This window comes from Zingiber officinale, chromosome 1A, assembly GCF_018446385.1.
Source record: "Zingiber officinale cultivar Zhangliang chromosome 1A, Zo_v1.1, whole genome shotgun sequence".
NCBI classification, from domain to species: domain Eukaryota; kingdom Viridiplantae; phylum Streptophyta; class Magnoliopsida; order Zingiberales; family Zingiberaceae; genus Zingiber; species Zingiber officinale.
In genome coordinates, this window is record NC_055987.1 from 159798527 (window position 1) to 159815067 (window position 16541).

Genomic DNA, 16541 nt, shown 5'->3' on the forward strand with positions numbered 1-16541 from the left:
AGCAAAAATCCACTAGTAGGTACATGACATGAGTAGCAACAAGAACAAGGAAAAAAAATTAAATAGGGAGCATGAACTTATTGAAATAGAAGAGAAAATCTTAAGCATTCATTTGGTAAGAATAAAGTTAGGGAACATCGTGCATGGCTTACTTACACATAAAAGAATACTTAAGCATAGCTGAGCAATAACAAACATGTTGCAATGGTGGTGACCGTCCTTAGAGCACATTCATTAGTTCTATAAGCATGAACTTTTGGGAGGTACAGTCTAAGATTACTTATAATTATATAGCCAAAGCCAACATATAACACATCTTCATTCATGTTTGGAAGGATCTTCCCTAAATCTTATCCCGGAACACCCATCTCGTACTGTCACTGTACATGCACATATTCAATCAAATAATCATATAAGTAAACGTATCACATTCTTATCATACTTCATAATTAACTATGCATGATGCTTAGACAAACTTTCATAGAAAGAACTACTTAGAATATTAAGCAGTGCTTATACATAACTTGAGGAAACAAGGGTATAACAATTACTTAAAACAACATGCAACTTCCAAATCTGTTTAGAAGTAGAGAATATGAATAAATATGATTGATAGAAGTATGTTGTTTGATTAGTACTAAGGAATTATTATTATTGCCATAAATGATATTTGATTTACTAATAAACGAATCAGTATAATGTATTTTCACATTTTATTTTTTTACTATATCTCATTTTTAAAAATATAAAATAATTATATTTAAAATTACTCCCTCATATTATATTTTTATTACATTATATATTTTTTAAAAAAATATATAAACTAATAATTATATTTAAATTATATAGTAATTAATCATGTTATAATTTATAAAATAAAGAAAATTTGACATTTTATTGAAACTGAACATATTTTTTTTCAATCCGAATAATATTTTTTCCCCTTCCTTCCATTTACTCAGAACCTATTATCATATTTGAGGAATTGAATTTATGAGATCCACCATCAATCGCTCTAACTAAACGTCAACTTTCAATCCTTTTCCCCTTCCTCAATCCTATTCCATCCAATCAAGCACCCGTAAAATCACGCATCCCTAAAGTCAGATGGGATTAAGGAAATATAATAATCAAACTTCTCGGCGGTCTAATAAACTACCGTTTTTTTTCTTCGTAAGTAAATTTTGACAAGCTTCAAGATACATTATAATAGGGAAATTATTGCTCTCAAATAAATTTAAATGGATTTAATTATTATTATTTTTTGAAAAGGGGAAAATATAGATAATTGAAAAATGTTCGCAAGCAAGTAAAGTGTAGTTTTAGATGGACGATGGAGTGTGAATTTGATGGTTGACGATTTTAAGAACTCAGGCATCTTGAGAACTGAGAAAACAATAGCGTTAAGTACACCTGCTCTGATACCCAAAGAGATAGAGTGATTGGCGGAAGCGGGACCACGCAGATGCGCCGTAGCTCCGCCGTAAACTGCTGCTCCTTTCCCCTTCCGCCCCCGCTGTATTACGCCGAGTCACGGGCCACTCCGCGAGTCTCCTCTTCCTTGCTTGATCTGTCGCTGTGACCGAGACTGAGACTGAGGCTGAGAGGAGAGGAGGGAAATCGGTGCGCCGGATACGATGGAGAGCTTCTTGAAGAGCAACTTCGAGGTGGAGAGCAAGCACCCCTCTGAGGAGGCGCAGCGGCGGTGGAGGAGGGCCGTCGGCTTGGTTGTCAAAAACCCCCGCCGCAGGTTCCGAATGATCCCCGATCTCGACAAGCGGTCCGAGGTCGAGGTAAAGAAGAAGAAGATCCAGGTTTGTGCATCATCCCATACCCTAGTAGATCGAAAGCATCATCATCGTTCCCATCTGATTGCTTTATTTCCTTACCGTTTTTCGGAATTTGTTTGCCATCGGGATTTTCGTTTTGTGGGTTTCTGTTGTTTCTTCATAAGAAATTTTCATCAAAAACTTTCTTTCTTTTCTTTTTCTTTTTTCTCGTTAAGTTCGGCAAATCTGATCTTTGGTCAGTTTTTCTTTGAAAAATTTCAAAGCACAGTTAGGGTTCAACTTACTTTAAAAATAGAGCAACTTGGAATCACTGAGCTAGGAAATTTCTGCGAAGCTTCCTGTGTAACCGCAAAAGTCTAAAGCTTAAGGGGTCCTAGGACATCACTATTTTGTTATTCTTTTGTGCCCCTCTACGCCTCCGGGTTATTTTTTGATGCCTGGGCAACTGATGGACAAGGACCGGGCTTATGAAAACTCTGCTGGATAGAATCATGACGTACTCCCGTACTGCACGGCTAATGACCGTTCATATCAAATGTAGAGATAAATGATGGAGAAAGCCAATTTTTTCCCGTCTTCTTAAAGTAGGCTCGATAGCTGCTTTGTTCCTCATTTTAATATTGTTTATTAGGCGATATTGGAACACAGATTTGGGCCAACACTTCTATTCAGACGAAAAGAAAATGAACAAAAAATAATAATTAGGTCCATTCACCAATCAGCTTTCTAGAACAAATTACTTTTGTCTAAACTTTTGAATTAAAAAATATTTTACACGTAACTGAATTGACATATATTCCTATTTTATTTATTTATTTATTTTGAATTTGTCGATTCCATCAATTTATAAAATGAGGGGCCCATTTATTTATTTTTTAAATAATTCAATTTTCTAAAATAAAATGAGGAAACTATTTAATTTTATGAGTGTTTAATTTTTCAAAGACAAAAAGGAAAAAGTATTTTTCAATATCAAAGGGCCTGTATGGGTAATTGCTGTCTAGGTTGGGTGGGTGAATCTTTCTTTTTACTACTAGTGGATTTGAAATTTTGATTAATTTTAGGAATAAAAGCTGTGATAGTTGAATCCCTTATATAATTGGCTGAGAATTTTTAAACTAAACTGACTATCTTAGTTTTTTTTTGGGATGAAGGTAAATTGTATTATAAATCATGGAAAGGTATACATGTTAGACGCCTAAAAAGAGGAAAACATGCTTAGATATCTTTCAAAATATAGTCTCTATGTTGGGGACATCACCCTCATAGAGACATCTATTCGGTGCTTGCCAAAGTAAGTAAATTATACAAGACATGCATAAATACCGAGCTTTGTCAATGAGCAATGGCCTCAGAATCTTCGATGGAAAACCTTCAACATCCACTTGGGCATGCCTAAATCTGGCCTTGTGTGTAGTTAGGCTCTGACTATGGTATGGAATACTGTTCCGTGCCGCTCGACACGTATGATTTTTACCGTTTCGCTTGGGGAGCGAAACCGGTACAGGAAGCTTCCCAATTTCGTGTGTGTTAGCCGTCCATCATGCGATTGCGTCGCATGACAGAAGCATCTCCGAGGCAAAGCTAGAAGCCTTCGGCACGTCAGAGGCGTCGCCAGACGGTTCGGGCGCCGCCGGAGGCGTCCCGCAACTCTTCCAACGGCCCTGGAAGCTTCTGCAGGTGCTTGTTGTGGAGATTTCACTGTGCAACATGATTTACTTAATTTAAACAATTCCACTAAGTGTGATATTTTGAAAAGACTTTCATAAATCCTAAATAAATTATCTCAATAAAATATATAAAAAATATTAATTTTATTAATTGATATTCTGAAATTATTTTTTACTGTTTTAAATTTTATTTAAAAATTATAAAAAAATCTTATAAATCAAATTTATATTCTGATATTTTTTTTAAATTTTTTTTTACTGTTTTAATATTTAATTAATATTATGATATTTTTTTACTTTTTTAAATATATATGATTTAAATAAATAAATAAATAAATAAATTATTAATTTATATAATTATTATATATAAAATAATATTTTTGTATTAATTTATATAATTATGATTGTTTAATATGAGGTCTGGAAAACTATATGGTGCCGGTATGAATTTATGAGGCTGGAACACTTTAAATCTTCAAATACACAAGGTAGGAGAACCTGTATTCCAAGTTCTATATGGACGGTGAGGCATTCTGATAAGGAGCTTACGCTAATATACATATGCATGGATTTGTCATCGTATCTCACCTTGACTTCATGTAATTACACTCAGCGACATTCTAGGTTTTGTTATTTGGTTGTGCTATTGTTTCTGAGTGCTTTCATTTCTGTCCATCGTTCATTTGACTGTAAACAGACTCCTTTTGGTAACACAATGTCTTATGAGAGATAACACGCTTGTGGTTTTTACACAGGAAAACATTCGGAAATTTCGGGTTGCCCTTTACGTGCAAAAGGCTGCTCTGCACTTTATTGATGGTTTGAACTTCAAGCACTGAAATTATAAGTAAACTCTTGTTCTGTTCGGTAAATCATTTTTTTTAATCTTTAAAATGCAGCTAGTGCAACTGCTGAGTATCCACTCACAGAAGAGGTTAGAAAAGCTGGTTACCTTATCAATCCTGATGAATTGGCAAACATTGCACGCACACATGATAACAAGAGATTGAAGAAGCATGGAGGAGTAAGTGGGATAGCAAGGAAAACTTCTACTTCACTGGATTATGGTGTCAAAACAAGCGACTTATCCATTAGACAGGAAATTTATGGAATTAATCAGTACGTTGAAAAGCCTCCTAGGAGTTTTTTAATGTTTGTGTGGGATGCTTTACATGATTTGACATTGCTCATCCTCATAATATGCGCTTTGATATCTATTGTTGTGGGTCTTGCTACTGAAGGATGGCCCAAGGGTATGTATGATGGGCTGGGAATTGTTCTCAGTATTTTCTTGGTTGTCATAGTCACTTCCATCAGTGATTACAGGCAATCATTACAATTTAGAGACTTGGAGAAAGAAAAGAAGAAAATATTCATTCAAGTAACCAGAGATGGCTACAGACAGAAGGTTTCAATCTATGATTTAGTTGTTGGAGATATTGTTAATCTTTCTATTGGAGATATAGTTCCAGCTGATGGGCTGTTTATTTCTGGGTATGCTTTGTTGATAGATGAATCAAGCTTGTCCGGGGAAAGCCAACCAGTGCATATTTCTGATGAGAATCCCTTTCTTCTAGCAGGAACTAAAGTCCAAGATGGCTCTGCCATAATGCTTGTTACTTCTGTTGGAATGAAGACTGAATGGGGAAAATTAATGGAAACATTGAGTCAGGGTGGGGAAGATGAAACACCACTTCAGGTAAAGCTCAATGGTGTTGCAACAATAATTGGGAAGATTGGTTTAGCATTTGCAACATCAACTTTCTTTATCCTGTTAGCAAGATTCATAGTTGAGAAGTTCTACAATGAAGGCTTCAAATGGTTGCCAAATGACGCTTTGACAATACTAAACTATTTTGCTATCTCTGTTACAATCATCGTTGTAGCTGTTCCTGAAGGGCTACCTCTGGCTGTGACTTTGAGCCTTGCCTTTGCAATGAAAAGACTAATGGAGGAGAAGGCACTTGTGCGGCATTTATCAGCATGTGAAACTATGGGATCTGCTAGTTGTATTTGCACCGATAAAACTGGTACACTAACCACTAACCACATGGTCGTTGATAAGATATGGATTTGTGAAATAGAAAAATCATTTAGGGGTTCTGAGACTGCTGTATCTTTGACATCCATGATACCAGAAAGTGCCCTAGCAGTCCTTTTGCAATGTATATTTCTCAACACTGGTTCAGAAGTGGTTAGAGGGAAGGATGGTAAAAATACAATACTAGGGACCCCTACGGAAATTGCATTGTTAGAGTTTGGTTTGGAGTTAGAAGGACAAGTAGATTCACAATATCAGCACTGCAAAAAATTGAAAGTTGAACCTTTTAATTCAGTTAAAAAGAAAATGTCTGTCCTTGTTGAATTACCTGATGGAGGGACTCTCGCTTTCTGCAAAGGCGCATCTGAAATTATCCTACAAATGTGCGATCATGGAATTGACAGTAATGGAAAAATCATTCTTTTATCCAATAAGCAAAAGGAGGATGTTATGAAGGTGATTAATGAGTTTGCTTGTGAAGCGCTGAGAACTCTTTGCTTAGCCTATAAGGACTTAAATGGTGAAGACCAGAATATGGATGGAATTCCAGCTACTGGCTACACACTTATTTGTATTTTTGGCATCAAAGATCCAGTGCGGCCAGGAGTTAAGGAAGCTGTTCAGAGTTGTATAGCTGCTGGTATCAAAGTGCGGATGGTTACCGGTGACAACTTAAGTACAGCTAAAGCCATAGCAAAAGAGTGTGGCATATTAACAGAGGAAGGTTTGGCTATAGAAGGGTCAGAAATTCGGAACAAGGACGCTGAAGAAATTAAAGATATAATACCAAAAATTGAGGTTTCTTTAAGTTGCTTTTTTGCAATGAGTAACAATTTCAGCAGCACTAATATGTTTGCTGTCAACATTTTCACACTGGGGTCACAAATAATCTTTTTTTTTCTAAAAAACAAGCAACCAGTTTAACTGAAAGATTTACAAGAAATTATATGTTGTAGATTTATATTTCCTAAGCTTTAACAACTAGTCTACTCCATAAATTATGTGCAGGTAATGGCCCGGTCTTTGCCTTTGGACAAACATACATTAGTAACAAACTTGAGGAAAATGTTTAATGAAGTTGTAGCAGTGACAGGCGATGGCACTAACGACGCTCCAGCTCTACATGAGGCTGATATTGGTCTTGCAATGGGCATTGCTGGTACAGAGGTAAACTTGTTTCAACCCTAATTACTTATGCTGGTTATGCATAGTAATGGTACTTCTTGAATTAATTTTAAATTGACTTCTTCTTTGGTTAACTCCTGAAGAGAAATTATTTGAAATGAAGGAACATAGCATTTTTATATTGGTTTGATTAAGCATGTAAACTAAAAAAACCTGAAAAAAATAAAAGGAACTGAGATGTGAATACTAAGTAGAGATATGGAGATATGAATACAAATCAAGTTGGAGCCAGTGGCTATGCCTCATTGTGGTAGTTGGAGCTAAGCTTTGTTAGCTGGACCTATGAAGCCTTGTAAATGACTGTTCTTAACTACTTGTTAGAATCTTATATAGATGGCTATTCTAAAAATTCTGGGATCTTATCTCCAAGGGTAGCTGCCAGAGTAATACTCTTTTTTGGCATTCCCTCATTATTCAGAAATCAGACTTTGTTTATTATTAGGTTTTAACTTCTTGCCACAATTTAAGAGTAAATAATGGAACCTCACTTTATTTTCCTTTGTAACCCTTTGTTAAACGCCCCTTTATCTTCACAGACTTTAGAATCTTGTAGAATCAACTGTCTGAGGGAAGATCAAGGAAGAATTATTTGGAATATCTGCTCAATTCAGTCTCTTTTGAAGATTGTCAAAATTTTAATTCAAACAATTGCTATGTCAAAGCTTTTTAATTGCTTCATTAGTGTTGGATCTTCATCATCTTCGATAGGTGTCTTAGTCTCATTTTTCTATCAGCGGAATATATCATATTTTGTAGGACATTGATCACCATCTATGCTCGTCATGAGGAGTGTTAGCTGGGGATACCTGCTGGCTGTGTCTCGTCAGGGCACAACACCCATGCCCAATTGGGTCATGTAATGGGTGGTACAACCCACTTGGCATTGCTAATGTTAGTGCTAATAGTTAAATATGTGTTAGTTGTTGGAAATTTAATGTAAATGAGAAATTAAATCTTGATCGTTGGATCAAGATTGACAAATCTTGTTCATTCAACTTGAAAGGTTTAAGTGCCCTTTGGATGACTAAATCTCATTCATTGATTTCTAAAGGGTGGCATCTAATGAAGAGGTCGTGTGTCTCATAGGAAAGGATGTGATCTACATCATCCAATTCAAAATGGATGGATGAGATCTAATTGAACCAAGAGGTTCTTATACCCTTCATTTAATATAAATAAGGTCCCTCACATCCGCATTTCAATCACTCAATTCCTTCCAAACAAAGCAGGCATTGCATTCCATACTTGCATTGGAGAGTTCGAGAAGCTTCTTCGGTTCGGAGGTCTTGCGATTTGCAGTGCTGCTATCGTAAGATAAAATCGTATCTTAGGAGATGATTGTCGTGTTCTGTGAGCACTGTGTACTGGGCAAATTCGTCTTAAAGAGATAAAGTCTAACTCTAGGCTCGACTTCGCCAAAATGGTGGTATATCGTCATTCTGTCCGTGCTCAGATTGCACCACTACAAGATCCCAATAATTTTAAGACGAATTTTTCAGTGCAATCTTAATAGATTCATCATCGACGACTCTTGTTCCACCGGCACATGACGAGAAGCTAGAGAAGTTTACAGGTACGGATTTCAAGAGGTGGCAGCAAAAGATGCTGTTTTACCTAACCACGTTAAACCTTGCGAGGTTCTTATGTGAAGATGCCCCTCTATATCTCAAGACGAGGCTGATAAAGGAAAGAGGGCGGCATATGATGCCTAGGGATATAGTGACTTCTTATGTCAAAACTATATCCTCAATGGCTTGGATAACACGTTATACAACGTGTTTATTCCAATGACAACTGCAAAGGAATTATGGGAATCTCTCGAAAGGAAGTACAAACAGAAGATGCCGGATTGAAAAAATTCATCGTCGGCAAATTCTTAAACTTCAAGATGATTGATTCCAAAACTGTGACAACTCGTCTAAGAGTTGCAGTTGAACCTACATAATTTGCATGTCGAGGGCATGACAATGAATGAGTCCTTTCAAGTTGTCGCGATAATCGAGAAACTTCCACCTTCGTGGAGGGAATTCAAAAATTATCTAAAGCACAAACGAAAGGAGATGGGACTTGAGAATCTGATTGTAAGACTGTGGATTAAAGAAGACAATCGCAAACAATCAGAATAATAAAAATGCCTATATTTGCAAAGACAAATCTGCGGAAACCAAACACTGGCAGGAAAAGAAAGTATCCGGGTAAAGGACAGAGCCAAGAGAGGGCCAAGAAGTTCCAAGGAACATGCCACAACTGTGGCAAACCGAATCATAAGGCTAAAGATTGCCGACGTCCAAAGAAAGTCACTCAAGTGTGTGGGTGCAGTCGACCTAGGTTTGATCATGTACGATCATGATTTCGATGTGTGTGTTAAAGAGTTTAAGTTAGGTTTCATGTATGTTTGAGTTATGCAAGACTTGGTGAAAGACACATAAGGAGCTTGGTGTGGCCAAGCTTAGAAAAACTCATCCTATGGCTCAGGTCCTTGAGATCGGTGAAGGATGGTGCATCCGAGGGACCGTTGGACGAGGAGCAACGGAGTGAAGCCGAGGGAAGTGAACTTCAAGGCAACGTAAAGGATGCATGGAGAGGAGCCGCGAGCTTGAGTGCATCTGAGGGGCGAAGGTCGAGGAAGATGGCTTCAAGGGTGACTCCGGAGAGGATGAGTGTGAGCGTGTAATCGGGACCGGTCTATTGATGGAAGTTGCAGTCGAACAGAGGCGTTATGTTCGCTCAGCTAGCAGCGATTAGTCGACTGATACTTTTACTAGTCGACTGGTAAGTGGTCGTTAGTGACCATTAGCAGAATCCCGGATTCTGCAGAGTAGCCGTTGGCTACATCCGATGGTAGCATCAGTCGACTGATGGTTTTGTCAGTCGGCTGGTGCGCAGGAAATGAGTTGATTAGTGATCAACTCTTTCCGCTCTATTTGTAGGGAGCTTGGGGCATTGAAAGAGATTACTGATCTTGTTGATATACTCCTAGTCTTTGCCTCCAAGCTTCTAAAGTCTACACTCTTCTTCGTACATCTAATTCCCAATCTTGTAAAGAAGAAGAGTTTCTTTGTTGGAGGTTTTGCTTTATCGAGAAGGAGCTCATTTAACCAAAGATTGTCGGGGACTAATCCACCGAAGGATTGAAGGTTCACCCACCTCAAGAACAAGTCGTGGGGTAGGAGTAAGCAATCTCCGAACCACGTAAAAGGAAACGTGTTAGCGTTTGTCTTCTTATTGCTTTCAATATATTTGTATTTCCGCTTGCACAACTAACAACTTGTAGAGAAGCAAACGATTTGAGGGTGACCATGCTATTCAACCCCCCTTCTAGTCGGTCACCGATCTTCAACAAAGTGCACATGACTGAAGATAAGTCAGTGTCAATAGATATGTCAGAATTAGACCTTGAAGCCAATTTAGTGGACAATCTAAGGCAGTGGTGGGTCGATAATGGTGCCACACGGCACATTTGCTCTGACAAAGCCCAGTTTTCAACTTATACCCCTATTAATGGGAGAAAACTAATTATGCGCAATTCTGCAACTTCCAACATTGTTGGTCTTGGCAAGGTGGTACTAAATATGACATCAGGTAAAGAAGTGACACTAATTGATATGTTTTATGTTCCCGACATTCAGAAGAATTTAGTGTCAGGGTCGGCTCTTGTCAAAGTTGGATTCAGGCTAGTATTTGAGTTAAATAAATATGTATTGACAAAAAATGGTCAATTCATAGGCAAAGGATTCATGGTGAACAGTTTATTTAAAATGAATGTAATAATTGTACACCATGAATTCAATGGCAATAAAATTATAAATTCTGCTTATTTGGTTGAGTGTTCCAATTTATGACATGTTAGACTTGGACATGTAAATTATAACACTTTACGACGATTTATGAATTTAATTTTATTGCCAACATTTAATGTTGATCCAACACATAAATGTGAAATATGTGTTAAAGCTAAAATGACAAAGTTGTCTTTCCATTCAGTGGAAAGAAGCACGACCCCTCTAGAATTAATTCACAGTGACATATGTGACTTAAAATTTGTGCAAACTAGAGGAGGCAAAAAGTACTTTGTTATTTTCATTGATGATTGCACTAGATACTGTATCTATTGAAAGGCAAGGATGAAGCCTTAGAAGCATTCAAAAATTATAAGAATGAAGGTGCGAATCAAATTTTATCAAAAATGACCAGACAGATGCGAGATTGGAATAGGTAAGTACCTAGCTCGGACTGTTTGGGGTAATAAAAGTAGTGGAATACCTGAGGGGTCAGTGGAATGTTGTGCACTTGAAACAACACTACCACGCCGCACAGCAAGCGGAAGGAATTGGGGGCAAGCTGGGCAAGAGGGACACGAAAGTAGTTGCAAACCTCGGTTATGAAGGGGTGGATGGGAAACCGAAGACCGACCACAAATTGGTCTCGAAAGAAACAGACTGTGCCGACTGGGGGTCATTGGGCCGATCAGACGGAGAGGCTAGAACTATTTCATAGTCGGAAGGAAGGTCAAAGGTGTTTATCAAACTCGCGACGTCGCCCGCGTTGAACCGGGTCTCCATGGTAATATACTAGAGACCGGGAGCGGGGTCGGACAACTGCGAAGAGCTCGCCATGGCCAGGAAACGAAAAAGCAGAAGGCTCGAGGGGAAAGATGGCCGGAAAACATAGAAAGCTGAAAAATACGGTGGCAAAAAAAGAGCAGTGGGAAAACAACAATGGAGAGGAAAAGGTTGAAAGGCTTACGGAGAGAAAAGCCGCTTGAGGAGGAAGCTGAGGATCGTCGGAGCAATGGACGCAAGCAGAATCGCCGGCGCAAAATCGTCGGAGAGCACGAAGAAAACGCAGAGTAAGGAAAGGCGATGCTGAAGCTTTATAAAGAGGGGCGTGGCTGACCGGAGCCGTCCGATCTAGGGCTTGGGAATCAAAGCGTACATCCAACTATTGAAATCGAACCGCCAAACGTCACATTAGCAGCCGTCACCTCGGACGTACGACGGCTGCATTAGCGAGAAGTTAAAGTGATTGAGGAGGAGAATATGATGATCCATTTGATAAATTTTGTACAGAATTTAGCATTATTCATCAAACGACAGCTCCTTACTCTCCTCAATCAAATAGAATTGCCAAGCGTAAGAACCGAATTCTTAAAGAAATGATGAATGCTATGTTGATAAGTTCGGGCTTACCCCATAATTTGTGAGGGAAAGCTATTTTATCGGCAAACTATATTCTCAATAAAATCTCTCACAAAAGGAAAGATAAAATTCTTTATGAGTTATGAAAGGGTCATAAGCCTTCTTATAAATATCTGAAAGTGTGAGGGTATTTGGCTAAGGTAGAAGTGCCTAAGCCAAAGCAAACCAAAATAAGACCAAAGACAATTGATTACATTTTTATTGAATATGCCAATAATAGTAGTGCATATCGAATTTTGGTGCACAAATCAATCGTCCTTGATGTACTTGGAACAACAATTAAATCCAGGAATGTTGTATTTTTTGAAGATATTTTTCCTTGCAAAGATAGGAAAGAGGAAAGTTCAAATAAAAGAACTTCTGAAACTGCGAGTAATCTTAGAAATAATGAAGAACCAAGACGCAGCAAGAGGGTCAGAATAGTAACTTCACTTGGTCCTGATTTCATGACTTATATGTTGGAAAATGAACCAAGGACAATCAGCGAAGCCTTATCAAGTCCTGAGGCTCCCTTTTGGAAAGAAGCTATGAAAAGTGAAATAAATTCCATCATGTAAAACCATACTTGGGAATTTGGTGGATATTCCACCTGGAATCAAGCCTTTAGGATGTAAATGGATCCTAAAGAAAAAATATAAGGCTGATGGAACTATTGAAAAATACAAGGCAAGACTAGTGGCAAAGGGATTCAAACAAAAGGAAGGCCTTGACTTCTTTGATACATATTCACCAGTAACAAGGATCACATCCATTCAAGTACTCATTGTTATTGCTGCAATACATAACCTTGAGATACATCAAATGGATGTGATAACAGTCTTTCTAAATGGTGAATTAAAAGAAAAAATATATATAGAGTAACCTGAAGAGTTTGTGTCTCCAAGGTAAGAAAATAAGAAGTGTAGACTCGTGAAGTCACTAAACAGTGGCATGAGAAATTTGACAAAACTATGCTGTCAAATGGATTTAAAATAAACGAGTGCGATAAATGCATATATATCTGTCAAATGGAAAAACGAGTGCCTACTGTGATGATATATTGCAAGGGCACAAAATAGCTTATATAACGGTAAGTCACGACATATTTGACGACGACACAATACCATTAGGCAGTTGATCTTTAATGGAGTTATATCTGTCGATTATATCAAATCAAAAGATAATTTGGCGGATCCATTTACACAAAGGTTGAATAGAGATCAAATATACTGCACATCAAGAGGAATGTGATTAAAAATCTATAAACAAGAACATTTATAGTGGTAACCCAACCTTGTTGATTGGAAATCCCAAGATCTTAGTTCAATGGGACAATGAAATTATGAAAGTTCGCGTGAGCACTTGGACTAGTTCCCCTCTCATTCCTAGGATGGAAAAGTGCTACCTACGATATGTAGTGAGGTTAAGTTATAAACTTTTAATAACTCCTATACTTGAAAAAGTAGAGTATAGTGGGATATTATTTATAGGAGGCCACCTATATAAGTATGAAGACGGATTGTTTCAATGAAATACTTATGAATTCAAGATGTTGTTCATGGCTAAAATGGACAAAATAGTGAGAACTATAAAGAAGTGAGAGAAGTTATTGTGTAGGTACCATTTCTTGGTTTACACAAACGACTGAGTAGTTAAGACATCATGTTTACTAAGTAGCCTAGTAAATTTGATAGTACTCTACTACCGAAGGTTCAAAGCCATAAGTTACCTCTCCTGATGTAATAATTTTTCGATTGAACTCTCCTTAGGTGATAACATGCATGCATTAATTTTCATTTATGTGGGGGATTGTTGGAAATTTAATGCAAATGAGAAATTAAATCTTGATCGTTGGATCAAGATTCACAAATCTTGTTCATTCAACTTGAAAGGTTTAAGTGCCCTTTTGGATGGTTAAATCTTATTCATTGATTTCTAAAGGGTGCATCTAATGAAGAGGTAGTATGTCTCTTAGGAAAGGATGCGATCTATATCATCCAATTCAAAATGGATGGATGAGATCTAATTAAACCAAAAGGTTCTTATACCCTTCGTTTAGTCTCACATACTCATTTCAATCGCTCAATTTCTTCCAAGCAAAGCAAGCATTGAATTCCATAGTTACATTGGAGAGTTCGAGAAACTTCTTTGGTTCGGAGGTCTTACGATTTGCAGTGCTGTTATCGCAAGATAAAGTCGTTGTATCTTGGGGGACGATTGTCGTGTTCCGTGAGCACCGTGTGCGGGGCAAATTCGTCTTAAAGAGATAGAGTCTAACTCTAGCCTTGACTTCGTCAAAACGATGGTATATTATCATTCTGTCCGCGCTCAGATTGCGCCACTGCATGATCCGAACAATAGTATGAGTAGATGTGAGTCATGTGACATGAAGTATTACCAAGTTCTATGATAGAATTTGGATGTAAATTCTTGTTTGAATAAATTCATCTATCCTTCTTAGTTCAATCAAACCCAAAGGAATTTGTTTTGGATGCTCTTCTTTCTACTTCTATTTTGGACTTGGAAGTTACCTCAATTCTGTTCAAAATCTCCATGAATATAGAAGTTTATTTTCACACGCTCTTAGTATTCTGCTCTATAAGCTGATAAATATGTTGTCAAGTGAAATAGTTATGGCCAGTAGCTTAACTCTGCTCGTATCATAACCAGAAAGATCCATGGTTGTAAAAGCATCAAGTTGACGTACCTTTTCCGTAAATTGACAATACATTACCAAACCTTCACTGCTTTTATTCTACTTAGATGCATACTTCTTTATCTGTGAAAACCATGTTATAAAATAGATACTCCCAAGCTTTCTGTTTTTGATTATTGTTTGTTGTTATGTGTATGTCCTTATTTATCAGTTTACATAACATAATCTGCAGGTAGCCAAGGAGAGTGCTGATATAATCATTTTGGATGACAACTTTACGTCCATAATTAATGTAGCCAAATGGGGTCGTGCAGTTTACATCAATATCCAAAAGTTTGTACAGTTCCAACTGACAGTTAACATTGTCGCTCTGATGGTCAATTTCTTTTCTGCAATCATGACAGGTACTCATATTTTAAATAATAATGATGTTTTAAGAAGGTCAAGATGTTTTGCTCAACACTTAGATCAACCAACATTGAACTCTCAGGGAATGCTCCACTCACTGCTGTTCAGTTGCTTTGGGTCAACATGATCATGGACACATTAGGTGCCCTAGCATTAGCAACAGAACCCCCAAATAACAATATGTTGGAAAGGCCACCTGTTGGGCGGAATGAAAGCTTCATTACGCCAGTCATGTGGAGAAATATAATTGGACAGAGTATGTATCAACTGATTATACTTGGTCTCCTGATGTTTGATGGCAAAAAGCTTCTAAAAATTGATGGACCGGACTCTGACATTGTTCTCAATACTTTTATATTCAACACTTTCGTATTTTGCCAGGTAAAATTTCTATTTGATTTTCATTATTTTATTTGTGACCCAATCCGATCAGTGCCCACCTCTATCAACACAAGTTGTGATTATTCTAACTGAGAACATATTGCTTTGTGACTGTTAACACTTAACAAATTTCTACTCACCTTGGTTTACTGCTCAGGTATTTAACGAGATAAACAGCCGCGAAATGGAGAAGATAAATGTGCTACGTGGCATATTCAGCAACTGGATCTTCTTGACTATCGTGGCATCCACCGTCATATTCCAAGTAATTATAGTTGAATTTCTAGGGACTTATGCAAGAACAGTGCCATTAAGTCGGCAACTTTGGTTGTTCAGTCTTGTGATTGGCTCCATCAGCATGATAGTTGCAATAATCTTGAAGTGCATCCCAGTTGAATCAAGCAAGAACAGCGTTGATCAACGAAATGGTTATCAGGCCCTCCCTAATGGTCCAGAAGCCGTATAAACAGAAAAGCATAATGACACTTAGATATGTTTGACCTTACTAGGGGAATGATACACGATTTTGTTATACTTGTTTGCAGCTTATCGGAGCAGAACCCGAGTTAGTTGCGAGTGGACTATTGTTTCAGGACTACTTCAGTAGGAGTTTTTATTGTCGCAAGGTAATCAATGCTTTTGGATATGCACTACTTACAGCTGACATGGAGTTTTGACTCTTGATTGTGATTAACTACTTGATTGGAGGGACTATTGCATTTTTCTTTCAGTTTTTTTCCCTCTAAAAACATGTTTCATTGGCTGACAAGGATAGAACTTGCTGATAAATTTAATGGTTTCTTGATCTGTAATTTGGGTTCCTTTACCACGAACTTATATGCTAAGAACTAGAATGTTTTTCCAATTTGTAGTAAGTGAACAATTCGATGATTTGACTGAAATAGAATCTTCATGATTGTAACTCTCAGAGCCAAGAGAAATCTATGCTGGAAGCTGAGATGAAACTTATGAGTTGAGTTTAAATTTAAAAGTGATTGTATTCTTTAATACTTGATATGGTTCCAATTAATGTTGGAGATTTCACGAAAATATTTCCCTGAATTGTGAATAAAGGAAATTTACAACAATTTGATTCGTCATTTTTAGGTATCTTATCCTATTAAAGGTTGTTTTTATAATTCGAATTTGTGATGATAAAATTACACGGTAACAATTTTATTGTTTGTGCTACAGCTGGTCTTCAACTCCAACAAAACCATATATTTCAAAAAA

The 16541-nt window shown here is 37.4% G+C and overlaps 1 protein-coding gene across 1 annotated transcript; it reads left to right on the forward strand.

Moving 5' to 3' along the window:
- Positions 1-1320: 1320 nt before the first annotated feature.
- LOC122038186 (probable calcium-transporting ATPase 9, plasma membrane-type) lies at positions 1321-16173 on the forward strand. The gene is made up of 7 exons (XM_042597820.1): positions 1321-1814; positions 4216-4279; positions 4360-6299; positions 6510-6668; positions 14752-14923; positions 15010-15308; positions 15466-16173. The coding sequence occupies exons 1-7, from the start codon at positions 1638-1640 to the stop codon at positions 15772-15774; spliced, it is 3120 nt and encodes a 1039-aa protein (XP_042453754.1). The 5' UTR covers positions 1321-1637; the 3' UTR covers positions 15775-16173.
- Positions 16174-16541: the final 368 nt, after the last annotated feature.